Source organism: Photinus pyralis, unplaced genomic scaffold (assembly GCF_008802855.1).
Source record: "Photinus pyralis isolate 1611_PpyrPB1 unplaced genomic scaffold, Ppyr1.3 Ppyr1.4_LG4, whole genome shotgun sequence".
In the NCBI taxonomy this organism is placed as follows: Eukaryota; Metazoa; Arthropoda; class Insecta; order Coleoptera; family Lampyridae; genus Photinus; species Photinus pyralis.
The window spans coordinates 20,028,602-20,051,546 of NW_022170511.1; the positions used below are offsets into that span (position 1 = coordinate 20,028,602).

General features: G+C 34.9%; 1 protein-coding gene across 1 annotated transcript; it reads left to right on the forward strand.

Moving 5' to 3' along the window:
- Positions 1-8,450: 8,450 nt before the first annotated feature.
- LOC116169966 (4-coumarate--CoA ligase 2-like) lies at positions 8,451-22,945 on the forward strand. Its single transcript, XM_031486181.1, has 9 exons — positions 8,451-8,494; positions 20,489-20,692; positions 20,741-20,951; positions 21,385-21,515; positions 21,564-21,789; positions 21,833-22,018; positions 22,068-22,390; positions 22,440-22,580; positions 22,628-22,945. The coding sequence occupies exons 2-9, from the start codon at positions 20,528-20,530 to the stop codon at positions 22,913-22,915; spliced, it is 1,671 nt and encodes a 556-aa protein (XP_031342041.1). The 5' UTR covers positions 8,451-8,494; positions 20,489-20,527; the 3' UTR covers positions 22,916-22,945.

Sequence of the window (22,945 nt, forward strand, 5' to 3'; positions counted from 1 at the left end):
CTAGGAAAATGCGGTTGCCAGTCCGCTTGTCAGAGCATGAGAGACTCATACTTGCGTAACATCCTTCCCTGCACCCTAAAGAGTTCTAACTGCAAAGAATATAAAAACATGTAAGCGTTTTATTAAAATGACCTTAACCTAAGATTTTTTTCATAGCTTCCCTTTGATGACTGATAACTTTTTACTCGATTTGTTTATTCAAAATAGATTTCGAATACATATTTCATATTTCAATGGTAATCGTGTAATAAATATCTTGCATTGCTCAAGTGTGATTTTATCCTAGTTCAAGTCACCAAATTTTTGTCTTACTGAATTAGGGTGAGTTCATCTACTAAATGAAGTAAAAATTTAAAAAAATTAAAAATGCCATCTAAAATTCTTTAACACAGAACTCAAACTGCAATTTTTATAAACAATTTTAAAATGTGTAAATTTCATTGATTCATAACGTTAAATGTTGGTTGGAATTTCGGATTAAGCCCAATTTCGATTATATTAGTTGAATTCGAGGACAATGTTGTATCAGAATTATGATTATTATTCCGTCAGGAATTATTTGCGTAGTATTTGTAAAAGTTTATCACATGTTTTTCTCCGGTTGTAGATAAGAAGTTTTCTAATCGCTCCAAGACAAGGACGTGTTATCGCGAAAGTTTAACACAGGTGTAGATTATTGTATAGGAAAGAGCAAGGAAGTAAATGGAAAGTGACATGGTTTTGAATAATCGAACGAGACGTTAATTGTGACTCTGTTTTAATTGAAACGTAGCAATATTTGAGCGCATTTGTTTGAAAAATTAATTTAAGGCAGTGAACTTTGACAACCTGCCAATATCCACGTTATATTTATGCGCAGCATACTTATAGCTTTGAAAAAGGGTACCATAAAGATGAGTCTTTGTATTTCTTTGACTAATAAAAGAAAAAGGTATAAATATAAGCAAAATTAAAAGGTTTCGTAATACCTGGTCCAAAAAGTAAGGAAGTAGAACCTGTTCTGTCACAGTTTCCACACTTTTTTGTCTTAACCACGAAGCTCCATGACAATAACTCCCTACCAGAGTGATGGTTGGCATTTTAAATTTCCATAAAAGGGTTTACAAATAGTTACTACCTTAGATGTGCATAACATCAATACAAATTCCCATAAGAACTACGGCATTGAAGGTTCTTATTGCAATAAAATTTTAGGGTATAGAATGTTGATGGCAAAGGCCTACATTTTCAAATTCGTTTGTGTACTTCGGCCCTCTTTTAACTGGCCTTTGCCGCTATAGATGGATTAAGCTAAATCGTTTTTGTTATCGTGTCTTCCAATTCATTTAACGTAATTTGAATTAAAAACCACACAAATTATGTAGAGAAAGCAGCATTCGTTTTGTAGTGGTTTGTTGGCGTTTATTTTGCAATTGTTTACTTGATTATTTTGTTCCTATAGTCCTACGAGTTGTGGGACAAGAATTATGTGTTTGCCGGCGCAATTGCAAGTCGCTTTGTTTTCTAAGATTACACCGAAAGTATTTGCTTTAAACTATTGTTCGTTTACGTCATTTGAATTGTGAATTCTCTAATTTGGCGTGAGGACATGTTAACTTGCTGCGGAAAACCTCCCTCATTCATTAGTTTAAAAAAATGCTTAAATCCGCAATAGGCTGGAGATGATCGTTTTACCCTAAAAGCGTGATGTAGTTAAAACACATGGTCGCATATCTTTATTGCTTTTTTTCTGTTTTATGACAATAGCCCAGTAATAAATTATTCGAAACACATCCACTAACAGCCATAATGTAGAATCGTTCGGAAAATGCGTGCGCGCTGAAAAGTACTACAGAATTATCACAAACTATAAAATCAGTTTAACGCCTCCATTTTGGCATCATTTTTTGCTTCACTGCGAAAACTTCATAACGTAAAAGGTATTCCATTTTGAAACTAATGTGAAGGGACTTGATAGAGTTATTACAGATAGACCGCATGTCAATAACAGCCGTTTTCGAATTTCCCTTACGTCGAAAGCTCTCGCTATACGAAGACATAAAATATTGTATAAAACGCATAAAGTCGTCGAAGCCCAAAAATAAAAACAAAGTTTGATAAAGCAATGACATTTGAATGTCTCCTTCTAAGGTCTACGTACTCGCGATTTCGCGAAAAATTCGTTTCATTCGAAGGAAAAATTTTTACAGAAATTCTATTGAAAATTGGTTGTTATTTTCATTTGATCTCGTACCCTTACAATGAATGCCTTAGATAAAAGCTCAAGTTTTTATTGGTATTCCATAAGAACAATCAATTGAATTTTCCACATCTGCCGAACGTGCGTTTTCGAATTCTCGCCTGAGATTTCAACATCAGACAGCCATACAAATTGTAAGGGTTGACGACCTGAGAAATATGAATTACTTGTCCCTATTTTAATTCACTCTGGAATGAACTTAGTTTCGTTTTCTATTGCTACCATTAACAGTTTGGGCATTCCTCTTATTATGTAATGTAAATAAATTACCCTACCTCTGTGCAATATTCTCCGCTATAGATTGTGCTCGTTATAAAGTAGTTCCAATAAGTGGTTGTGATTTTTCATTAAAATTTATAGCCTACAGTACAGCATTAGGTGAGCTTTCCGCAAATTTGATCTTCTGATTAATTTACCTCCTCTATCTTCACCTTGGCCATGTTCCGATTTGTGCCAAACCCATATCGGTAATGTATTACATCAGACTCCATTCTATCCGTGTTTGTTAATTAGTTGTATGAAATCAATAGGGGCGGTCAAAATATTCGCAATATTGACTAAATTAATTTCTAGTTGGCAAAGTTGAAGTTGAGAGTGGGTCATTATCGGGAAAATGGATAAACTTCCATTCTAAGGGAAAATACGTTCCTGCGTTGGAATATAGTTGAAATAAAAGAATTTCTATTCGGAGCAACTGTCAGTCCAAAATACTCCGTTAGTTACTAACATCCCGAAACGTACCTAAGGTTTACCCCAAATTTTAAACTTCTACCTTAAGTGATGGAACTAGCGATTTATGCGTTTCCCAATTAGTTCATCAGGCTATATACTATGTTTTAAGAAAGAAAAACTAGTTTCAAATCGAAACCGGTTTTTTTTATGTAGGTAAAGTGTTTCGAAATCGGGGAAAAATAATTCAGATAGCTGAATTTTTCCGCGAGCAAATCCCGGGGGTGAAGAGGGTGGAATTAAGTGGTATTTTGTAATTTCTGACAAAACTGTTAATTTTAGGCGAATTATTTGCAGTAAAATTTGTATGGAATAAAAAAATTAACAATTTATGTATCTACACCTTTTTCATATAATTTTCCGACAAAAACCGGAAAAACTCGTGTTTTTAAATCCGTAAAGGTCTGAAATTTGAAGCATAGCCTTTTTCATGACAAAAAGAAGACAGTTTTTTGGGGCCGTAAAGTTGAGCGATTTTCGAAGCAACCACCTCTTTTTCAGGGAGCCATTGTTGCCCTCTAGTGCTGCAGGGAAAAGTCAATCTTGTCTTCCTCCCCTTCTTCCAGGATCGCTCTTGAACTCCTGAAGGTGGTAACGCCTCCTTTAAAAGTCTGCACTCTATCGCAATTCTGGATGTCTGCCAACCATTTCCTACCAAGACCTACGCCCCAAAGTACCAGCTCGTTTACTACCCATTCTTCATTGTCCTCTAGCTCGGCCCTTCGGCCAATCTCTCTGTGCCACTTCCCAATCGTTGGCAGTTTCAATGCGGTTCTTACAATGTCCCCCCCTTTAATCCTAGCTTTGTATTAATTTGTTGCAAACTATTTCCTTGTTTCGCTGCTTCATTATCGATGATTTAATGGGATAGTTGTTTGTGCAAGGTGCGCTCTGGATGAAATAAATTGTTTCTACGTTTGCTAGCTGAGATGCAACACTCCTTAACTCTAGGGTCACTTCGTTGATGTCTTTCGCCGTGTTTCTTGAGATGAGTCCATCGAGTCTTTCATTTTTCTTTGATATCGTCTTTATTCACTGAATTATCATGTCGTTCATGTCTCTAATATTTATGCGTTTGGGGTCCTGCATCGGGGCCCCTCTTCGTCTTTCGTTTAGGTGTGCTGTTTTGAATGGACCGTCCCTCCTTCTCTTTCAATCTCGGCTATTGAAAGGGTTATTCCACACCCATCGTGGCCTTTGGCTTATACTTTATTATTAATTGACATCTTTGGAGTTCACAAAGATTCCACATGAATAACGGACCTTGGTTAGATATCGCAACACTTATCTTTGCAAAAACGGTTGGTGTGGGGTTATATACACCTTTTCACTCCGATCCCCGTGAACCGTTACTATAAGATTTTCTAGGTAGGCATACTACTATAGATAGTAATAAAATTAGTGTCACTATTTGAGATAGAAACTAAGAACGTCCTTTCAAATGAGCCGAAAAGTATCTGTGGAGCAGCGTGAGCAACAAAAAATACTCTAATTATACGTAGCAGAGGGTCGTAATGACGCGACGTGACTCTTCATCAGAAAAAAAAGCTTATTCTGGAAACATACGACATTCATCTATTGCTTAGCAAATTTTTAATATGAAACTGTAGCGCACATATATCCCTTGCGATTCACAATCAGTAAAACAATGGGATCATATCACTCTGTCTGCAACTACTGACATATTTACTGCCATTGAACATAACATGAGCAAACAAGGCTTTTAATGAAAGACTGCATTTCAATAAAAAAATATCATTCGTTCTTATCTTAAAATTTCCGTGAATAATTTACATTTCTTTTTGCTAAAAAACGACGAAATTAATAACAATAAAAGAAAATCCGATGAAGAATTTTATTACTCGTACAAGAAATGTTTGGGGTAATAAAAAAGCTCTCCAGATACTTAATTGCTACAAAAATTAATTTTATGATCAATTTGCATATTTACGAAGACGTTCTTCTAGTGTTCCGCAAATCGCATAAATTATCTACAGCCTACTGGGAGGCGGCCTCGTATTGCGAGTGAAGTTCAAATTTCCTCTAATTAATATTTAGTACAAACTACTATTTACTTCACCCTCGGAGATTAAGATGTATGGTATTCGCGTTTCGTGTATAAAAGTGTCTGTTTCCATTTATTTCCACCAGTTTGGTTTTATTTAACTCAAAGTTGCTCCTTGTTCCATACATATTTTACGAAATTTGCGATTAACGTTTGTTGTAGAATCGCAAGATGCCATTTCTGTTTGAAATTTAAACTTTCGCATTGAAATATCTCTGAGTAATTTTAAGGAAGTCGAAAATGTGTAACTAAATACATCCAAATTTTGCCTCTTTAGTTTTAACCAGTGATTGGAGAATGTTTTTCCAGTTATCGGTGGTTATTAAATATGGTGGTAAACTGTTCGTGATACTTAGAAATGTATGGATTTTACCGGTTTTAGAGGAACTATTATGTTTCTTTCACATCTCAAACGTGAGAGGAGCACGTTTGGAAAATTTTATATGAGGCTTCCATTTCATCCGTCTATCTTATGTGTTTTGTTTAGTGACATTTAGTGACTCTAATTTTTAGATGTATGGATAGAATTTACCAATTTGGAATTACGGAGGAAAGAGCCAATATATCTAAATAGTAAAAAAGAGTCGACCATTCATACCGAGTTAAACAATTTTTAGTTGTTCATATTGTGCTCAGCAGGGACAACCTGATGCACACGTAATTGGTACCAAACAATCGATTGATTGTTCAACCTTTCGCGTTGCCAAGAAAGGGAGAAGAACAAAAAGATGTCACGACACGTTATTTGCTTAAATTTACATTTTTCACGCAAACTACGTATACGGATACAATCCACCGCTGAAGGTATAAAACGAATTGCTGCATGAACTTGCGGTACATCGTCAATAAAACCTAGGTTTAGACAGCTTGTTGAAGTCGATTTGTAAAGGAGCGCACTCTCTGCGATATTTCCGCAGTGTGGGTAAGTATTTACCTAGTATTTAGACATTGTTAAACGTGTAAAATGAGAGGTGCAGATTGTTCTCACGTTTCGTTGACTTTATATACTCGTTATTTAAGTTGTGGAAGGAAGTTACAAATTTTCTCGTTTTAACCAGTAAAATCCCCTAGTATTGCACGTAATATTATACAGTGTGTCCCAAATCGCGTGGGATTGCATGGGTAACTTTGTTATTATTAAAGATAGAGAATTGGTTAAATGGGCAATGTTTTGCAGTTTTGGATGCTTATTTAAAATTTCCTTATGGAAATTCAAAATGTCGCATAGGTTCGACGTAAATTCAAAAAAACTAAAATTGGTCATTTCCTTGAATGTCTTATATCATCGAAAGTATAAGAGGGATAAAAAAAAGTTTTATATAAAAGTGACTGTCTTTGATACGCTTAATTTAGAATTGATGTCAAAAAAATTCAAGATTGCTACTTTTGAGGAACATTTACCAACTTCCTAAAGTTAAATAGGCGCTATATGGGATTTTTAGATTACTTGATAGATTTTTTAATTCTCTTTTCAACGAGCTATCATAACATAAGATTGAAAATAAGATACCAGTTATATCAACGGTTTTTATATTTTAATCAAGTAGGCTGTGATGAATTAAAAAAAAACAAAACAAAATCTATTCGAGGCAACAAAACAATGAAAATCATTACACCAGATGTTTAAAATACTGGCCATTATTAGTGAAACACACTTCAAGACAGTTTAGTTTAGGCAACGTGTTGCCATTGATGATTATTATTATTATTGTAGTGGTAGCTACTTCCACTTTACTTTTATTTTTTAATTATCTATCTATCTTTAATAATAACAAAGTTACCCATACAATCCCACGCGATCTGGGACACACTGTATATCTTCGTTGGTAGAAAGACGAAATATATGTCAAATTAGTATGGTTTAATTGAGTAGGATAACCGAAATTTTTACATATTCAAGCTTTATACAATCTTCAGCTTTGCAATGATCCGCACTCTAATCTAATCTTGAAAAAAGAAAACTTTTCATTTAGGAGCATAAAATTTCGCATTAGATATGTCTAACGGTTAAAAAAATTCTCTTTTTATCTGTGAAAAACTTAAAATAGTGTTTCTAGACAATTTTGTAAGAGAAAGTAATCATAGGACGAGTGCAAAAATTACTATGTAATTATTTAAGCACAATATGGCACAATAAATAAAATGAAAATGAACGAATGAATGCAATATCCTATACTTAGTAGATTTAGGTTTAATAACGCTTTAAATAATTCTCCTGTTATCTAATTACCTATAAATCGTCCGAATTCACATAAACGAAAATTCGATTTTGTAACTTTTAATTGAAACAATTACCTTTTTTCTTTGCTCTTGTTCTTTATTTGTAATGTTTCTCTTATAATTACAGATTTATTTCTCTCGTAACTACTTCTTGCAGTCATTCTATAATTCTTCTTCTTGTAATTGCAGATTCTTACTGCGTTGCACTGAAATTGGGTGGTATATTAGGGAATAGAAATCATTAGGGATGGAATCGAGCCGAACTTTTGAAAAACTTGGTTCGGCTCGAAATTATGGATCTCAAGCTCGGCTCGAAAAAAATAAGTTCGGCTCTAATTCAAAACAATTCAAATTACAAATGAGATTGAACGTTATAAGACACTTAAATCATCAAGTAATTTTAATAAGTTGAATAAATATAAGCAAATCATTATATATGCGCGCATGTGTACAAATAAACAATGAAAACTATTTTTAAAAATTGGAATAGTATATTGTTTACCAAGGACGAGAAGTGAGTTTTCGCTGACAAGTCGGAAGTTTTACGGACGAGGCGCCTAGGCCTCAAGCCGAGTCGGAGTTCGTGCCCATTCCTAGAAATTATTTTTTTGAAAATTTTAACTATCTTACTTTTTGTGTCCTATTTATAATTTTTGTTTCTTAGAATTGCAGATTCGAGAATTACACCTTATGCTGCACGTCAAACTGAGGGTGGATCTGCGAGTGGGAAATGTGTGTGTGGTAGTGGGTGGTGAAAGGAGAAATTTATTTCCCTCAATACTTTACCTATTCTATTATGTCACCTTCTTGTTCCCTTCTGGTTTGTGCTGTAAAAAGTTCGCTAGCAAACCATAGCCTTTTGAAGGTTATCCCAATTTTTTTAATTTTCTGCTAACGTTGCAAATTTTTGTACTAAGTACAATGTTAGTGTCGCTCATGATTTAATCCGACCTTTGTGTCGGTATGTACAGTAAAAAGTTTGACGAAAAAAGGATCTGTGTGAAACTGTCGCTTTGTAGATGTTTTATCGACTAGCCCCGGAAAACATCCACTTTCCCGCCTTGGTACACAAAGTACTATTTCCTCATTACTTCAGTTATTTTGTTTTCGTTCCTATTCTGTTGCAGTGATTCTAATTCTTTTTTTTATTACAGATGCGGTATTGCGATGCATGCTGGACATCAAGCTGAAAGTTCTAAAGAACATGCGACGAGGCTGGTCAGGGGTGTATTTCCCATAAGGTGCGGATTAGGCGCACGCCTAGAACGAATTTTAGGGGTGGCAGATTTGGGGGGAAAAATACAGTTTATATATTCACTTCAAGTTTTGGTTTTGTTTAGCAAGTGACGTAGAGGTCACAATCATACTCAGTTTCTTTGTATAGGTATTTGTTGATTACAAGTGAGTTTTGTTTAGAAAAAGGAAATTAAAAGTAGAAGCTTATCCGCGTACGTTTGACGATGTCTTCCTAGAAAAAAAAGTGGTGGAAACAGTCACTAAGTCAACTAAGTCGTTAAATTACTTGTAAATATCTGCTTCTTTGTCTTGTCTATCCATAGACATAACATAAGCAAACTAGAGACACTACTCTATCTTATGTTTATTTTACATAAAACTCATGAGCTGATTTTGACCAAAACTCGATAAAAATATCTTTTAACTTTGGTTAACAGAAACACAAAAAACTGCTCCAGTAGACCATTGTAAATTCCAGGTCACGACGAGTCTAGACGAGACACATTTGCTGGCTATGTAAAAACTCAATTGTGATTATCTGGAGAATGTTGGTGGGGAAAAGGGAGTATTTCGGAGAATTTTTGTAAGGGCTTAATTCTTCTTGCATTATAGCGTAGATTTTGAATGTATGACAGGCGACCTTTGAATGTTTAAGTGTATGTAAGTGAGTGTAAGTCATCGTAGCCTCTGTTATGCAAATACGGGTCAAATTCTTCGTTGCTGGTTGACAGAATAACCCCCTTTTTTAATTTTCTTAACTCATCATCGGTGGAGCTTTGTTTGTTTTCCGTTTTACTACTCTACTGCTACCTTCGCTGATACCTGCTCTACTGTTGTGATCAGCACTTACTTTCCCACCAGAATTATCCAGTAGCTAACGCTAACACTATAAACTTTTTTTTAACAACAATCGCTTTATTAGGGTAGTTTAGAGTTACTTAAATATAGAATCATCAGAAAGATTGAACTACAGGCGGAGTTTAGACTTGGTTTTATATTTCTGACCGTTTAAGCTAGAGAATCTGAGAACGAAATTTGCCATTTTCAGTTTTTTTGAGACATCTCAGATATTTTCAATAATTTGTGAAAAATTTTTAATGCATTTTTTAGTCACAAAAAGAGGCAACTTCTTTGCGCCCATTTAACCTACACTGTATCTTCAACCGTTACGGAGATCCCAATTGTGAGTCACGAATTTGAACGCTCGAGTGAATATATAGCCTTAGAGGCTTAGTCTAATTGGCGGTCGTGAAAAAAAATACGCTATTATATTCGTTATGGCTGGCTAGTTGGCTGGTTGTCCGGCTGAGATCTCAGCAATTACAAAATAGCTAGGGACTTAAAATTTCCACTAAAAGCTTTCTGCTATAGTGTAGATGTGCAGACTCTAGTCTATTTTGATTTTGCTAATAAAATATGATCTGTATTACCAAAAAAGCGCTTTCATCATGCATATGCTGCTTTACAACTTGTTTTATTTTCTAAGCTTTCTACTGCATGTCATTTTGAAGGGTTGTTATGACTGTGAGGTTAATATTTATTACCAAACACAAGGGAAATTATTCGAATAAATTACATAATATAAATAGGACCGAGGATTCATTTTGCCTGACCAGTATCTTTCGTGCTTCAGCTGGAATATTGGCTCTTTCATATATAAGATATTGTAGAATAAAATTCTTTTTATGGCATTATTTTCATTACATTTGAAATGAATCATTTTCGTAAATAAGTGACCGTATTTGTAGACCAATTTAAATTTTCTTACTTACGTACTAACAGTTTATAGTCGAAGATGTTTTATGTTTCAGTGCGCCTAACTTTTGTGATGGTTAGTGTTGGTCGTCAGACTTTTTTCTAAGAATTTGACGCATTTTATTGATCGAAAATGATAGTAAAAGTTACGATAAATACAGCGTAATCTGGTTTATTTTCATGCGTTTGCATCTTTCCTGTTGGTAATAATTTTCCAAGGAGCAAGTAAGAAGTATAACCACAATTTTAACTGTTTAATAACTCAACAATAGCTTAAACTAGAGATCATTTTTTAATTCAGAAAAATATGCGCACTACGAAGGTAAATTTATATTAAGGTACAGGGCGTTTTATTAAAAAATATTTTATTTTTCATTTGCCTATTATATGTCAATTATATCTGTCATATGTGACATATGAAGCAGTCTATTACGCGCAAGGGCATAATGAGAGGGCATAATGGATTGTCATCTCATTATGCCCTCAAATGGCCTGTCAAATTGATTGACGGAGTTATATTATGTCATAAAAAAATGCAACTTGATTCGTATGGAGCACTTTAATGTTGGGCAAACAATAATCATGACATTTGTATATTGGAAATGCATTCTTTGGAATGATGAAAAATAAAATGTTGTATGCACCTCAGGCATTACTCAATATTTAACCCTCGGGCGACTTACAATCCCTCGGGCCGGAGGCCCTCGGGCTCTGTCGCCCTCGGCATAAATATCGCCTTAATGCCCTTGATGCATAAATAACTAATTTGTACCACAGTACGCCCGAGAGCATGCCAGTGTATAATAACAAAAATATCCATTAGGAAATAGTAATCAATGTCCCTGTAGTACTTCCTTAGAAATATTTTTAATGACCTCGTTAGAGACGTACTCTGCAGATTCAGAAAGTGTTTACGTTTTCTTGAAATTTTCTTAAAAACGCTTTTAAGGTCCCCTCCGAAAAAGGCTTTTTAGAAAAATTCCTTTTCCTATTCTTCTTATTGGAAGACGTCCTAGTAGGTAACAGGGCAATATCCGCAAATCATAAATCGTGTGAACGATGTATTTGTCAATAGGGTTACAGTTTCTAATGCAAATATCTTAAACTGTATTGTTTATCTTCCATATATATAGCTAGCTGAGTTTCGACTTGAGGCACTAAATTGGGTCTTAATTAATCACTAATTACTTTTTGTTCTAGCACTCGCAGAAATGTTGGCCTGATACGTCTATCTGTAGCAGAACACGCAATAACTCCCAAAATAAAGGTCAAATTCGGCTCTGTAGATATTACTCTACTAAAAACATAGTCTTTTTGGCAAGCTCGTACGAAATCTTCTGATAAATGTTCTCTTGTCTTAAATACCTTAGAAGTTTCTTTAAAAACCGTTTCGGAAATATTCTTACGAATGTTTTTAAAAATACCTTTGAAACTACTAGTTAACGCCTTTTTTTGCAGGTTAATAATAGAAGCCTTGTTAATTATACTTTTTGCGCGATCGGTCATTTCTGACTATTTACCATGGGTGTTTCCATGACAGTACGTAGAATTTACCAGTTGCTATGATTACGACGACGCCAAAATTACTTACCGATCGAAAAACAGAACAGCAAAAATACTTACCGACGCCTTTTTAAAAATCAACAGTCTTACATTACATTTAATCTTTAATTATTGTTAGGTACATTAAACGTACAATTTCTGCTGTTGTTTCCTATAGCAAGACGCTCATAAAGTCATAAAGGAAGTTCAAAGCTAGTAAACTACATCAGACACATGCACATTTTTATGAAATTATTAATTTCAATTTTGACAAATAAACTGGTTACCTAGTGATGTACACCATACCACTTCGATCATTTCGATTTATTCTGCTCATTAATTTCTTAGTGCATATTTATATTGGTTGCATAATTTTAATTTCGATCGCGCAAAAAATGTTATAAGCACGTCGAACGTTAAGGGTTACCGTTCTCAGACAATAATTATTGGAGTCGTCGCTTCGCTCCTCCTCCAAACAATTGTCTTCGAACGGTAAAAATCCCTTACCGTTCTCCATACTTAATATACTATAATCGTTCCAAGTTTTTAACCTTTCCAAATATAAGAAAACGTATTCGAGGTATTCACAGAGGATTATTAACCGGTGCTCTTGGAATTGGGAACGTGTGGAATACATGGGTAATTGGAGGATGATTTGAAATTGGCAGACGAACACTATTCTCCGTGCGACACATTTTTTTACAGAAAATTTTAATGACGAAATCCCTAAAAGTAAAACAATTTACTACAAAAAAGTCAGTGTTTGATTTCATAAAGTTCCACATCGATATTGGTAACATTTTGGCCACGCTGAGACTATGATGTCCGTGTTCTTCACTGGTATATGTGTAAATGCTAATTCGCTCACAAATGCATTGCGAAATTTACAATTACTTTTATAGAATTGGTTGCACGAGTATTTATTGTGCACGCAAGCATTTTTCATACGGTCACAAAGGGAATTGTGAGCCCTACCTTCGATATATTTGATCACAGGCCTTTCAACTTTTTAAACGACCGATATTTGCCTCGTTTTAGACATTTGTAGGAAAATTAAGTTTGGTCCAATGATCCATAATGTGAAACGCTTCCGCAAATTATAGGCGTACTTCTTTTTACTGGTCCTTATCGTTTATCATCTCGTAACGCATATGCAAATTCTATGCCTTAATGAAGTAATAAAGTGAACCATAAGTCTTCTCATTTTTGACTTTCACATTAATGTGTCCGAGCAATTGCAACTACGTATGGCAATGAGTGGTGGTACCCGTATTGTAAGTAGAAGAAACCTTATAAATGGGAAACGATCAATAAGATGGTTAACATAAAAGAAAATGGGTTAGGTAATGTTTGTGGGTGGTGAAAATGCAAATTATCGATCTAGTTACTTGTATGTCTAGACATTGCACTATTGCACTGATAACCTTGGCAAAGAAGCAAAAAGTCAAGTTTTCTGTGGTCTGTCGGTCATGAGAGCTTTTCAGACACTGGGCTAAACATATCAAACTATCGTCGTTAATACTATATCGATTAAACTTGTTAAAATAGGAGTAATACAAAATTCACTTACGTTGCGAATTGGATCTTCGAATGATGTTTTCAAGGAAGGTATTTTGAGGGGCCACGAGGCCCCTACGTCCACCGGGCATTTTGGTTTACTAAGAGGCTCTACATATGCCTGTCATCTTAGCAATACAAAAACGTGCATTTCAAGTTTACCAAACACATTTAACATTACCGATCATTTTTCACTTAAATTTCAAATTAACCCGAATCGATGTGTCGCAATTTATTTGGCATGTTGTTAATTATTTTTTAAAAACTAAACACTCAAAATTCGTTAAGCGAGTGCAGTGTTCGTAAAAGAAACGCATTTTTACATATATTTGCGCATACATAATCAACACGCACATCAAAATACTTTTAATTATTGCTTTAATTTAGCGAAACCGCCGTATTTTAAGTTTTCACATCGCTCACTTCATTACCATACTACTGAAACGTGCAGACATTCGGGTAAAGCTTTTTTGGAAAAAAACTACACATCACCGATTCACCGAATGTAACCTACTGTACGGAAACTCTTGTTTGTAAAACGGAAAATCGAAAACTACGGCAGCGCCGACTAAAAGGCGCAACGGTTATTTCAGATACTAACCGCGAATTGGATTTTAAAGTGCGACAACGACAATGGCACTTTTTACCTATTTGCTTTGTAACCGTCGAGAATGTAGCTACCCTTATCAATAAATAATTAATTATTGTTGACCTATAAATGACTATCGGTTCAATTTGAACTCGTGACACTAACCGCACTAACCTACTGAGACATAGATCAAGAGTTTAGTCTGAAGTAACCAATTAGGGAATTAAATTGGATAATTGAAGGAGATGGGCAAAAACGTGGGTTCCTTAGAGGTAGAGTGTGCGTCGAATTAGTATCAGTTCGTTTCACCCTATACACGTAGGCCAAAAGCTTCCGTGAGTTTTCCGTTCACACTCTTTGATAGAGCCACAGATGTGAATATACTCCAGATAGCATTTGGTATGTAAGCGTCTGGTGAGTATTAACATTAGAGATTTGTGTCTAATCTCAGAACTACTTATAATCTATTCAATTCAGTTGTTCTACAAGGATATAGTCTAAAAATTCACTATTTATAGATAGTCATTACAACTCCACTCTCCGAAAGGGTAAAACATCAAATAGACTGCAAGGTCGCAAGGACGGCAGGAGCAGCTTTAACACTGTTGTAGGAATAGGGAGACTGGCGACATCTGTTGCGTTTCTATGCATAAAGCTTTAGGAGGAGTCTGCCAATTTTTAATGCCCTTTAGCATTGAAACTCAAGCACGCCATGAAAAACACCGACATACTTCATTTTTTATTTGAAGGAAATATTGGTTAATCTATTTTCTTGTGCAAATCTTATATGAGTGTTTTTGTTTTCTAATTCCCGTAAGTTTTAATATCCAATTCTGTCAAGAAAAAAAATGTTCACACGAGGAAGTAAATGTTTTCATGAAAATGAAGAACTAAACGTCGAAGTTCCAAATTAAACAGGGTATATTTTTCATTGCGATAACAACAGGTTGTTAAACCACTGTTTGTTGTGTGATTAAAAACAAACCCCTCGAACTGTTTTTGAATACGACAAAAAAGTGTCTGCATCTCCCTGTCGGATAAAATCTGGTGCATTTGAATTTGTAAAAACTTGAATTTTCATTTATGACCATGATTTTTTCTGTAACCTTACGGAACCTGTCGAGAACTGCAGAATATTGCGGGTGTAATCAGAACTACCAACAAAACTTGAGTTTTTAAAAAATGAGAGACGATGTCGTGTTCCTAGGACGGTGATTTTGATAAAATTCATCTACAACTGAAGCAAATATAGCTGCAAAGAGAACTAGTAAGGAAACTTCCGATTTTTGAAAACAATGAGCAACTTTAGAAGTTTACTTTGCGGTTGAATGGAAAAACGAGTTGTTTAATTTATGGATTGCGTATACAGTGTGTCCCACATCGGGTAGGATTGCATGGGTACTTTGTTATTATTAAGGATAGAGAATTGGTTAAATGGGGAATGTTTTGCAGTTTTAGATGCTTATTTAAAATTTCCTTTTGGAAATTCAAAATGTCGCATAGGTTCGACGTAAATTCAAAAAAACTAAAATTGGTCATTTCCTTGAATGTCTTATATCATCGAAAGTATAAGAGATGTAAAAAAAGTTTTATATAAAAGCATTGAATAAAAACACTATATTCAATGATAAAAGTTACTGTCTTTGATACGTTTAATTTAGAATTGATGTAAAAAAAAATTCAAGATGGCTATTTTTGAGGAACATTTACGAACTTCCTAAAGTTAAATAGGCGCCGTATGGCATTTTTAGATTACTTGATAGATTTTGTTAATTCTCTTTTCAACGAGCCATCATAACATAAGATTGAAAATAAGATACCAGTTATATCAACGGTTTTTGTATTTTAATCAAGTAGGCTGTGATGAATTAAAAAAAAACAAAAAAAAATCTATTCGAGGCAACAAAACAATGAAAATAATTTGTATTTGTATTTGTATTTGTATTTGTATTTGTATATTGCCAGTACATTCAGTACAGAGATGTATGTGCAATATTTGTCATACATTACATCAGATGTTTAAAAAAATCAGGGACGCACTCATGAGAGGGGGGTTTGGGCATTACAACTCCAACTCCAAAATTTTATATAAGCGGTCTAGAAAAATTTGATTTTTATAACATTACTTATTGACTTATTATCCATACTTACATACCTAGAAATGGTGGTATAACCACAAACTATCCCCTCGAAAAAAGTCATGCTATCCAGTTAAAGACATTGAAAGACACCGCTTTATTTTACACAATGTATTACCAATGATGCATTGTCCCAGGTCACATTTTGTAGGTGGTTTATCCGCAAGAATATCGAAACTATTATAACAGTTTTACCAGTCCGAGTAATATGGACAGATAAATCTTATTTTTCTAACTGCGAAGTGTATCGACATTATTAACACTACTCGTCACAGGAAAACCTACATGTTGTAGATTCACGTCGAAATCAAGTAATTTTTTTTTAAATTAATGTATTTTATGGCATAATGGGAAGTCATGTAATTGGACCGGTAATCTTCGATGGATCTTTAACTGCTCACCATTATTTACAAATACTCCAATAAACTTCCTTAAAGGATTTTTCTCGACAACGTATGTTTCGAAGGAAGGGTTGGTTTATGCTACCTACCAACAAACTGGCTGCTCAGGTCACAATTCACGAATTATGTACAGTACATTAAATTATAAAAGTAAGTACTTAATTAAAACACAAAAGTAAAGTGGAAGTAGCTACCACTACAATAATAATAATAATAATCATCAATGGCAACACGTTGCCTAAACTAAACTGTCTTGAAGTGTGTTTCACTAATTATGGCCAGTATTTTAAACATCTGGTGTAATTATTTTCATTGTTTTGTTGCCTCGAATAGATTTCGTTTTGTTTTTTTTTATTCGTCACAGGCTACTTGATTAAAATACAAAAACCGTTAATATAACTGGTATCTTATTTTCAATATTATGTTATAATAGTTCGTTGAAAAGAGAATTTAAAAATCTATCAAGTAATCTAAAAATCCAATATGGCGCCCATTTAACTTTAGGAAGTTGGTAAATGTTCCTCAAAAGTGGCCATCTTGAATTTTTTTTTGACATCAATTCTAAATTAAGCGTATCAAAGACAGACTTTTATATAAAACTGTTTTTTATATCTCTTATACTTTCGATGATATAAGACATTCAAGGAAATGACCAATTTTAGTTTTTTTGAATTTACGTCGAACCTATGCGACATTTTGAATTTCCATAAGGAAATTTTAAATAAGCATCCAGAACTGCAAAACATTCCCCATTCTCTATCTTTAATAATAACAAAGTTACCCATGCAATCCCACCCGATTTGGAACACACTGTATACCTACCTGTAAGTACTATGATCACAAGATGAAACCTCTTACGAGCTGACCATTTAATATCAAAGCCCCGAGCCCGTATGGGGGTGAGCTAGTCGACATAAAAAGATTTACCAGAAAAAAATTACCTCGGCATTTACCGAATGTTCACCGAATGGCAAAATTTTAGGAGACTTCAGAATTTAAATAGGCGACGCACGCAACCTACCGCCATGTCAGTACTTACCAATACTTAATTAGTCTCATGTCGGCTGAGGTCTCTATTACGCGAAATGTTGTTCCAATTAAACGATTAATTAATCTATTAGTTTGGTTCAATTAAGCAGAATCGACTGTATTTAAGAAATGATATTCTTACAAAAGGGCAGATGTCTTCTTTTATCGCTGGCATGTATTGTCGGTGTACCTACCCCCATACATCAAGTCTTTATCTTGTACGAAATGTAGCAAAAGTTGCAACAATTTCGAAACACTGAAGGGAAAGATCAACTAGATCAATTAGAAGTAAAATCGAATTCATTTGCTTCCTGAACAGTTTGTGTTCCTTCACTGACTCTTCTTGCTGCCTATTTTATAGCCGATGGCCGATGCGATTGCGCTGGGTCCATTGAACGTTTATTTACTTACGGAATTATAGATAAAAGTCGAGGTATTTTAAATTTGATATATCATTTCTTGCTTTGGCCGATACTATACACATGCGTATGCATATTTTCTTGCTTTTGTAAAATCTTATATTCCCACTTCAAGCAGTTCGGGGTGTTATAAAAAGATGTTCCAAGCAGCTCTCTCAGTAGCAGATAATAACTAGTCCATGCCATTAGGGACTAGGTAACAATGTGCAGGATATAGCCAGATGGATTCGTTTGTATTCCTTGTTAGTTAAAGAGCCTGGGAAATTGTAAGTGCAATTTAAGTTATATATATAGTACAGTGGTTGATCCATAGTCTCGTATTTGGGATGTACTTAAATGAAATTTGATTTGTCTTTCCCAAATTTAATTTAATTTTTGTTACATTTCTGCTTACATATATGTATATACAGTCATATTCATGTAGAAGTAGACATAGGGACTTCCTATAGGATAAAAAGTCTTCTGAAGGACGCCTAACTTTATGCAACCAAAATAACTACCTACAACAAATGTAGATCTGCCTGTCATATTAATTAATTTCATTATTATCGGTTTGACTTCCGTATTCTAATTTTCGTTTGTGTGCGATATATTCAACTAAAGTAAAAGTTGATATTTCCACATGGTATAGTGCCGGTAACAGTTAAAGGAGCTTAAGAGATATATTTGGTGTGAAGCCAAAGCAACAATATTCAAATTAATATGACAGCCAGATCTTTATTTGTTTTAAGAAGATAAGTTGGGAATCGTTTTTTTACATAATCCGTATAGGCATTGTTTAAATACTTTATAAACAATGGTATAGGATTTTTCCACATCGTCGGGTTATTATTCCTTCAGTATGTTTACATAGCATCATGCAAAAAATGGTAGGAAATACGTATGTAGGCAGCCCTACAGACAGGGCTGCATTGTGGATAGAATACCCATTACATCAACAACTTCTATTGACCAATTACTTAAAGAATGTTTCGTTATTTATTTGTACAGGTTGTCTATGTCGTGAAGTTTTACATGGTAATCTGCATCATTTGTTTTTGTAGTAAAAATTAAAGATGCTCCGCAATAAACCCATTCTCGTTTTTGGCATGTCTTAAATTTTTTTACGCTTTTTGCACTGTCTTGCTATGACTTACATATTGGCGTCGTTTCAGATTGAATATTTTTTACGTACGCATCTAAAAAATTGACTCTTGTACAATATTGGGTAACTCTTTTTCTTGGATTAACTTGCAAAAAGGATTCATTTAATATAATATAATATTTGCACAGTCGTAGATGGAGTGAAACCATTAACATTACTAACGTGTTTCTTACAATGCCTTGTTTTTTACGACTTTCTAGAGGTTTGCCCAATTTAGAAATTTGTGAAATAAAAGTAACAGCTCGCAGGCTAATATTTAATGCATCCGCAGAAAAACTTGTTACATATACCAATTTACCAAAATAACCACTCACCTCTCTTACTGCTGCGACTGGTAAAAGTGGACCACAATTATCTCTTCCTCGTTCAAAATAACGAATAGGATTAGGAATAAGTTGCTTACGTTTTCTGGGCAAACCCGATGGCATCTATGGGTTATTCAATTTTGCGCAGAATATCGTATAGTGAGACTTGCGGAAGTTATGCTTCTATTATTTTCCATTATGAAACTAACTGATTTTTTATCGGCTAATGTTGCAAATGCGTTCACATTTTTATTCCCCCGACCTCCCCTCGAAACTATTTCAAACATGACGGACGATAAGTAGAATTCTTATAACTTAGCAAGTGCAAGTCTGATTTAATTAAATCAACATTTACAGAAATGCCCAACTGAATTGGAATAAGATGAAGATAAAGGAATTAAAAATAGGTTCGATTTAGAAGTGCCCGTATTTTAAAATCAATTAGTCAATAACGAATTCGACAGTAAATTGTTACGAAGTACTTTCCATTTTTATTAGATACGTATGTAATTCGAAGGACGATGCCACCGGAAACAAGAAAATAAAGCCTTTGTTCTAATTATGTACCTATTGCTGATATAGATCATGTTGGAAACCAAGTGGAAACTCTAAAACTCGTCCGTTTGTCCGCCGGCCTATCGTAATGATGATGTTACATCAAATATTATTCCTTCCTCCATTACAATGTTGTCGGCCAAAAAGCCAAAATCGTTATTTGTGCATCAATGTTGTTGGGAACGCCCGGTCCAAAAAGTCTGTTAGTTGTGAGTGTACAAAACCTAAGTAGTAGTACCTATCTCGACATGAAGTTGCCTTACTGCTTTCGATTTTTGCACAACATAAATATTTTAAATGGTTTTTTGCGTCCAATAATCTAAAATCAATCATAAATTCAATTAAACCACAAGATAATGCCCACAGTAATAAATAGTCTAAGAAACCGAAACTATTTATACGGTTACTGTAAGAATGTTCTTGGAATGGATAAAATATAAATGTAATTTATACAAAGCTATTAAAAAATGCTTTTCGGGTTATTTAAATTCTATTCAAATTATTCTCTGTGAATTAAATAGTGTAAATTTCTATTTATATTTATATTTCGATTGTCGTCTTTTAGCCTTTCTCTTAACAGTCAGACGTGGATAAAGTGTTAAACATGTTTTCCATGTCGCAAAAAGTAACTAGCAGGTTGTTTTTGAAATTCCGCTTTACTTTAAAGCAAAAGCTTCACTCCATGGTCCCCGATGTTGTTATACCAAATATGCACTTGGAGGAGTGCATTTGGAAAAATTTAGAGAAGTGGCACAATAAGACTGCTCTGGTAATCTGATCGAAATTACTAATCGTAACAATACTATGACAATTTCAGGTATGTGCGCAAACCAATCGCAATTACACGTATTTGCAATTGCACAAAAAGAGCAACGCACTAGCAAGTTTCTTGTGCAACCTGGATAAACTAAAACAGTCTGATACAGTTGCTGTAGCACTGCCCAATCTTCCGGAATATGCGATTATTGTACTAGGCGTTATTCAGGCAGGTTGCAAAGTAACCACTCTAAATCCTTTATATACTTCGGGTACGTATGCCATACTTTTTTGTACTCCATGGACTAAAACAATGTGTTTGCCCTTTCATTTGAGGAACTAAAGAGTCATTTGGGTAATTAGAAGTGGAAGTGGCAGTAAACAATTAAATGCCCAACAAATTAACAATTATTGCACTCCTTTACGGTCAGTGCACTCAATAGTGTAGACTTAATAATTGCCCATTAACTCAGCCTGTTCAGCATTTTTGAATATTCATTTCTACACAGTCGCTTTTTAAACTGATGTTACCCCTTCCCCTTCAGGTAAGCAAAAATTTGGCGGCCATGACCCCCATGTATTTCATTGACGTGGTTGAACAGTTACTTTTCACTCTTGTATCGTAGGTAATCATAATATAATATTTTGTACCTACTCGTATAGCACTTGACAGTGTTATTGTAAAATTCCCATTTATGTTTACAGGCGAAATGAGTTACCAATTGATACGTGCAGAACCCAAAGTAATATTTGCAACACCTGAAACCTATAAAACTGTACAAATTGCATTGCAATTAAGCAAACTTCACATACCAACCATTGTTGTTAGAGCAAAGGTATACTATTCACGTAGTGAATGGAGTTATAGTGATCTGTGTCTACAGAACGATTCTACCTTACCACATGGGGCAATCGACTTCGAGGAAATTACTCGAAATCATTGCGACGCGAACTTTGACTTACGCAGAAGTCACGATGACACTGTATTAATGTTATTTTCAAGTGGAACAACAGGTTTACCAAAGGGAGTTGAGATTACCAGCAGAGGTTTGGTATCCTGCCTGCACCAATTATCGGCACCCAAACTGGATCGTCTATCCGAAACGAGCGGTAAGAGAAAAATCAAAGGTTGCTGACGGTAAATATTTTGTAGAATCTGAGCAGGAGGTTGTCCCAGTAGTTATACCAATGTTCCACATATACGGATTGGTGGTTAACCTTCTCCATGGCTTGTTGAAAGGAAGCAAGTTAGTAATCGTTCCAAAATTTTCATCAGAACTCTTTGTGAATGTCTTGGAAACGTACAAACCAACCGTCCTCTATGTGGTGCCACCAATATGTACAAGAAAAAATTAAAAGATGGTGTTGACTGAACAGTTTGATTTCAGTTCACATGATGTTAAATAGCAACAAGTTTAACTTGTCCCACTTCACTAAGACGAAAAGTATAAACTCTGCGGCTGCACCTCTGGGAGCCACAGATATTATGGCTTTAAGCGAGAAACTACAAGGGAAAGTAGATATTTTCCAGATGTATGGTCAGACTGAAGTCTGTGTGACTCACGTTCAGAGTTCACAAATAGATGATCATAGGAAACCAGGAGGAATCGGTTTTCTGCTACCTTCAACTGAGGCCAAAATTATGTCGACCACTACCGGGAATGAAGTCGCCGCTAACCGGGTGGGAGAGATGTACCTTCGTGGTCCTCAGGTATATATATAACCCTTTGAATCGGCGCATTCTGACAAGAGAGTAATAGGTGATGAAAGGATATTACAAAGATAAAAATGCCAACGACGCTGCGTTTACTAAGGATGGATGGTTCAAAACAGGAGATTTGGGTTACTATGATGAAGATGGTCATTTTTTTCTTACAGACCGAGTGAAGTATCTCATTAAGGTTTGTCACTAATGAGACAGTAATGTTAGCTACTAACAATTTGATAGGTAAATGGATACCAAGTGGCCCCGGCTGAGTTGGAGGATTTAATAAGACTCCATAAAGACGTAGACGACGTTGCCGTGATTGGAGTCCCTCATAAAAAATTTGGGGAAGTGCCCAAGGCATTTGTGGTTCGTAGACGAGATTCAAACGTATCGTCATTTGCATTTCAGGAATTTGTAAAGAGTAAGGTTGTACATTATAAGCAGTTGATTGGAGGAGTATCTTTCGTGGATTCTATTCCAAAATCCCAAGTAGGAAAGGTACAGAAAAATGAACTAAATAAATATTAACGCATTTATTTGTAATTATGGGTGCAATAA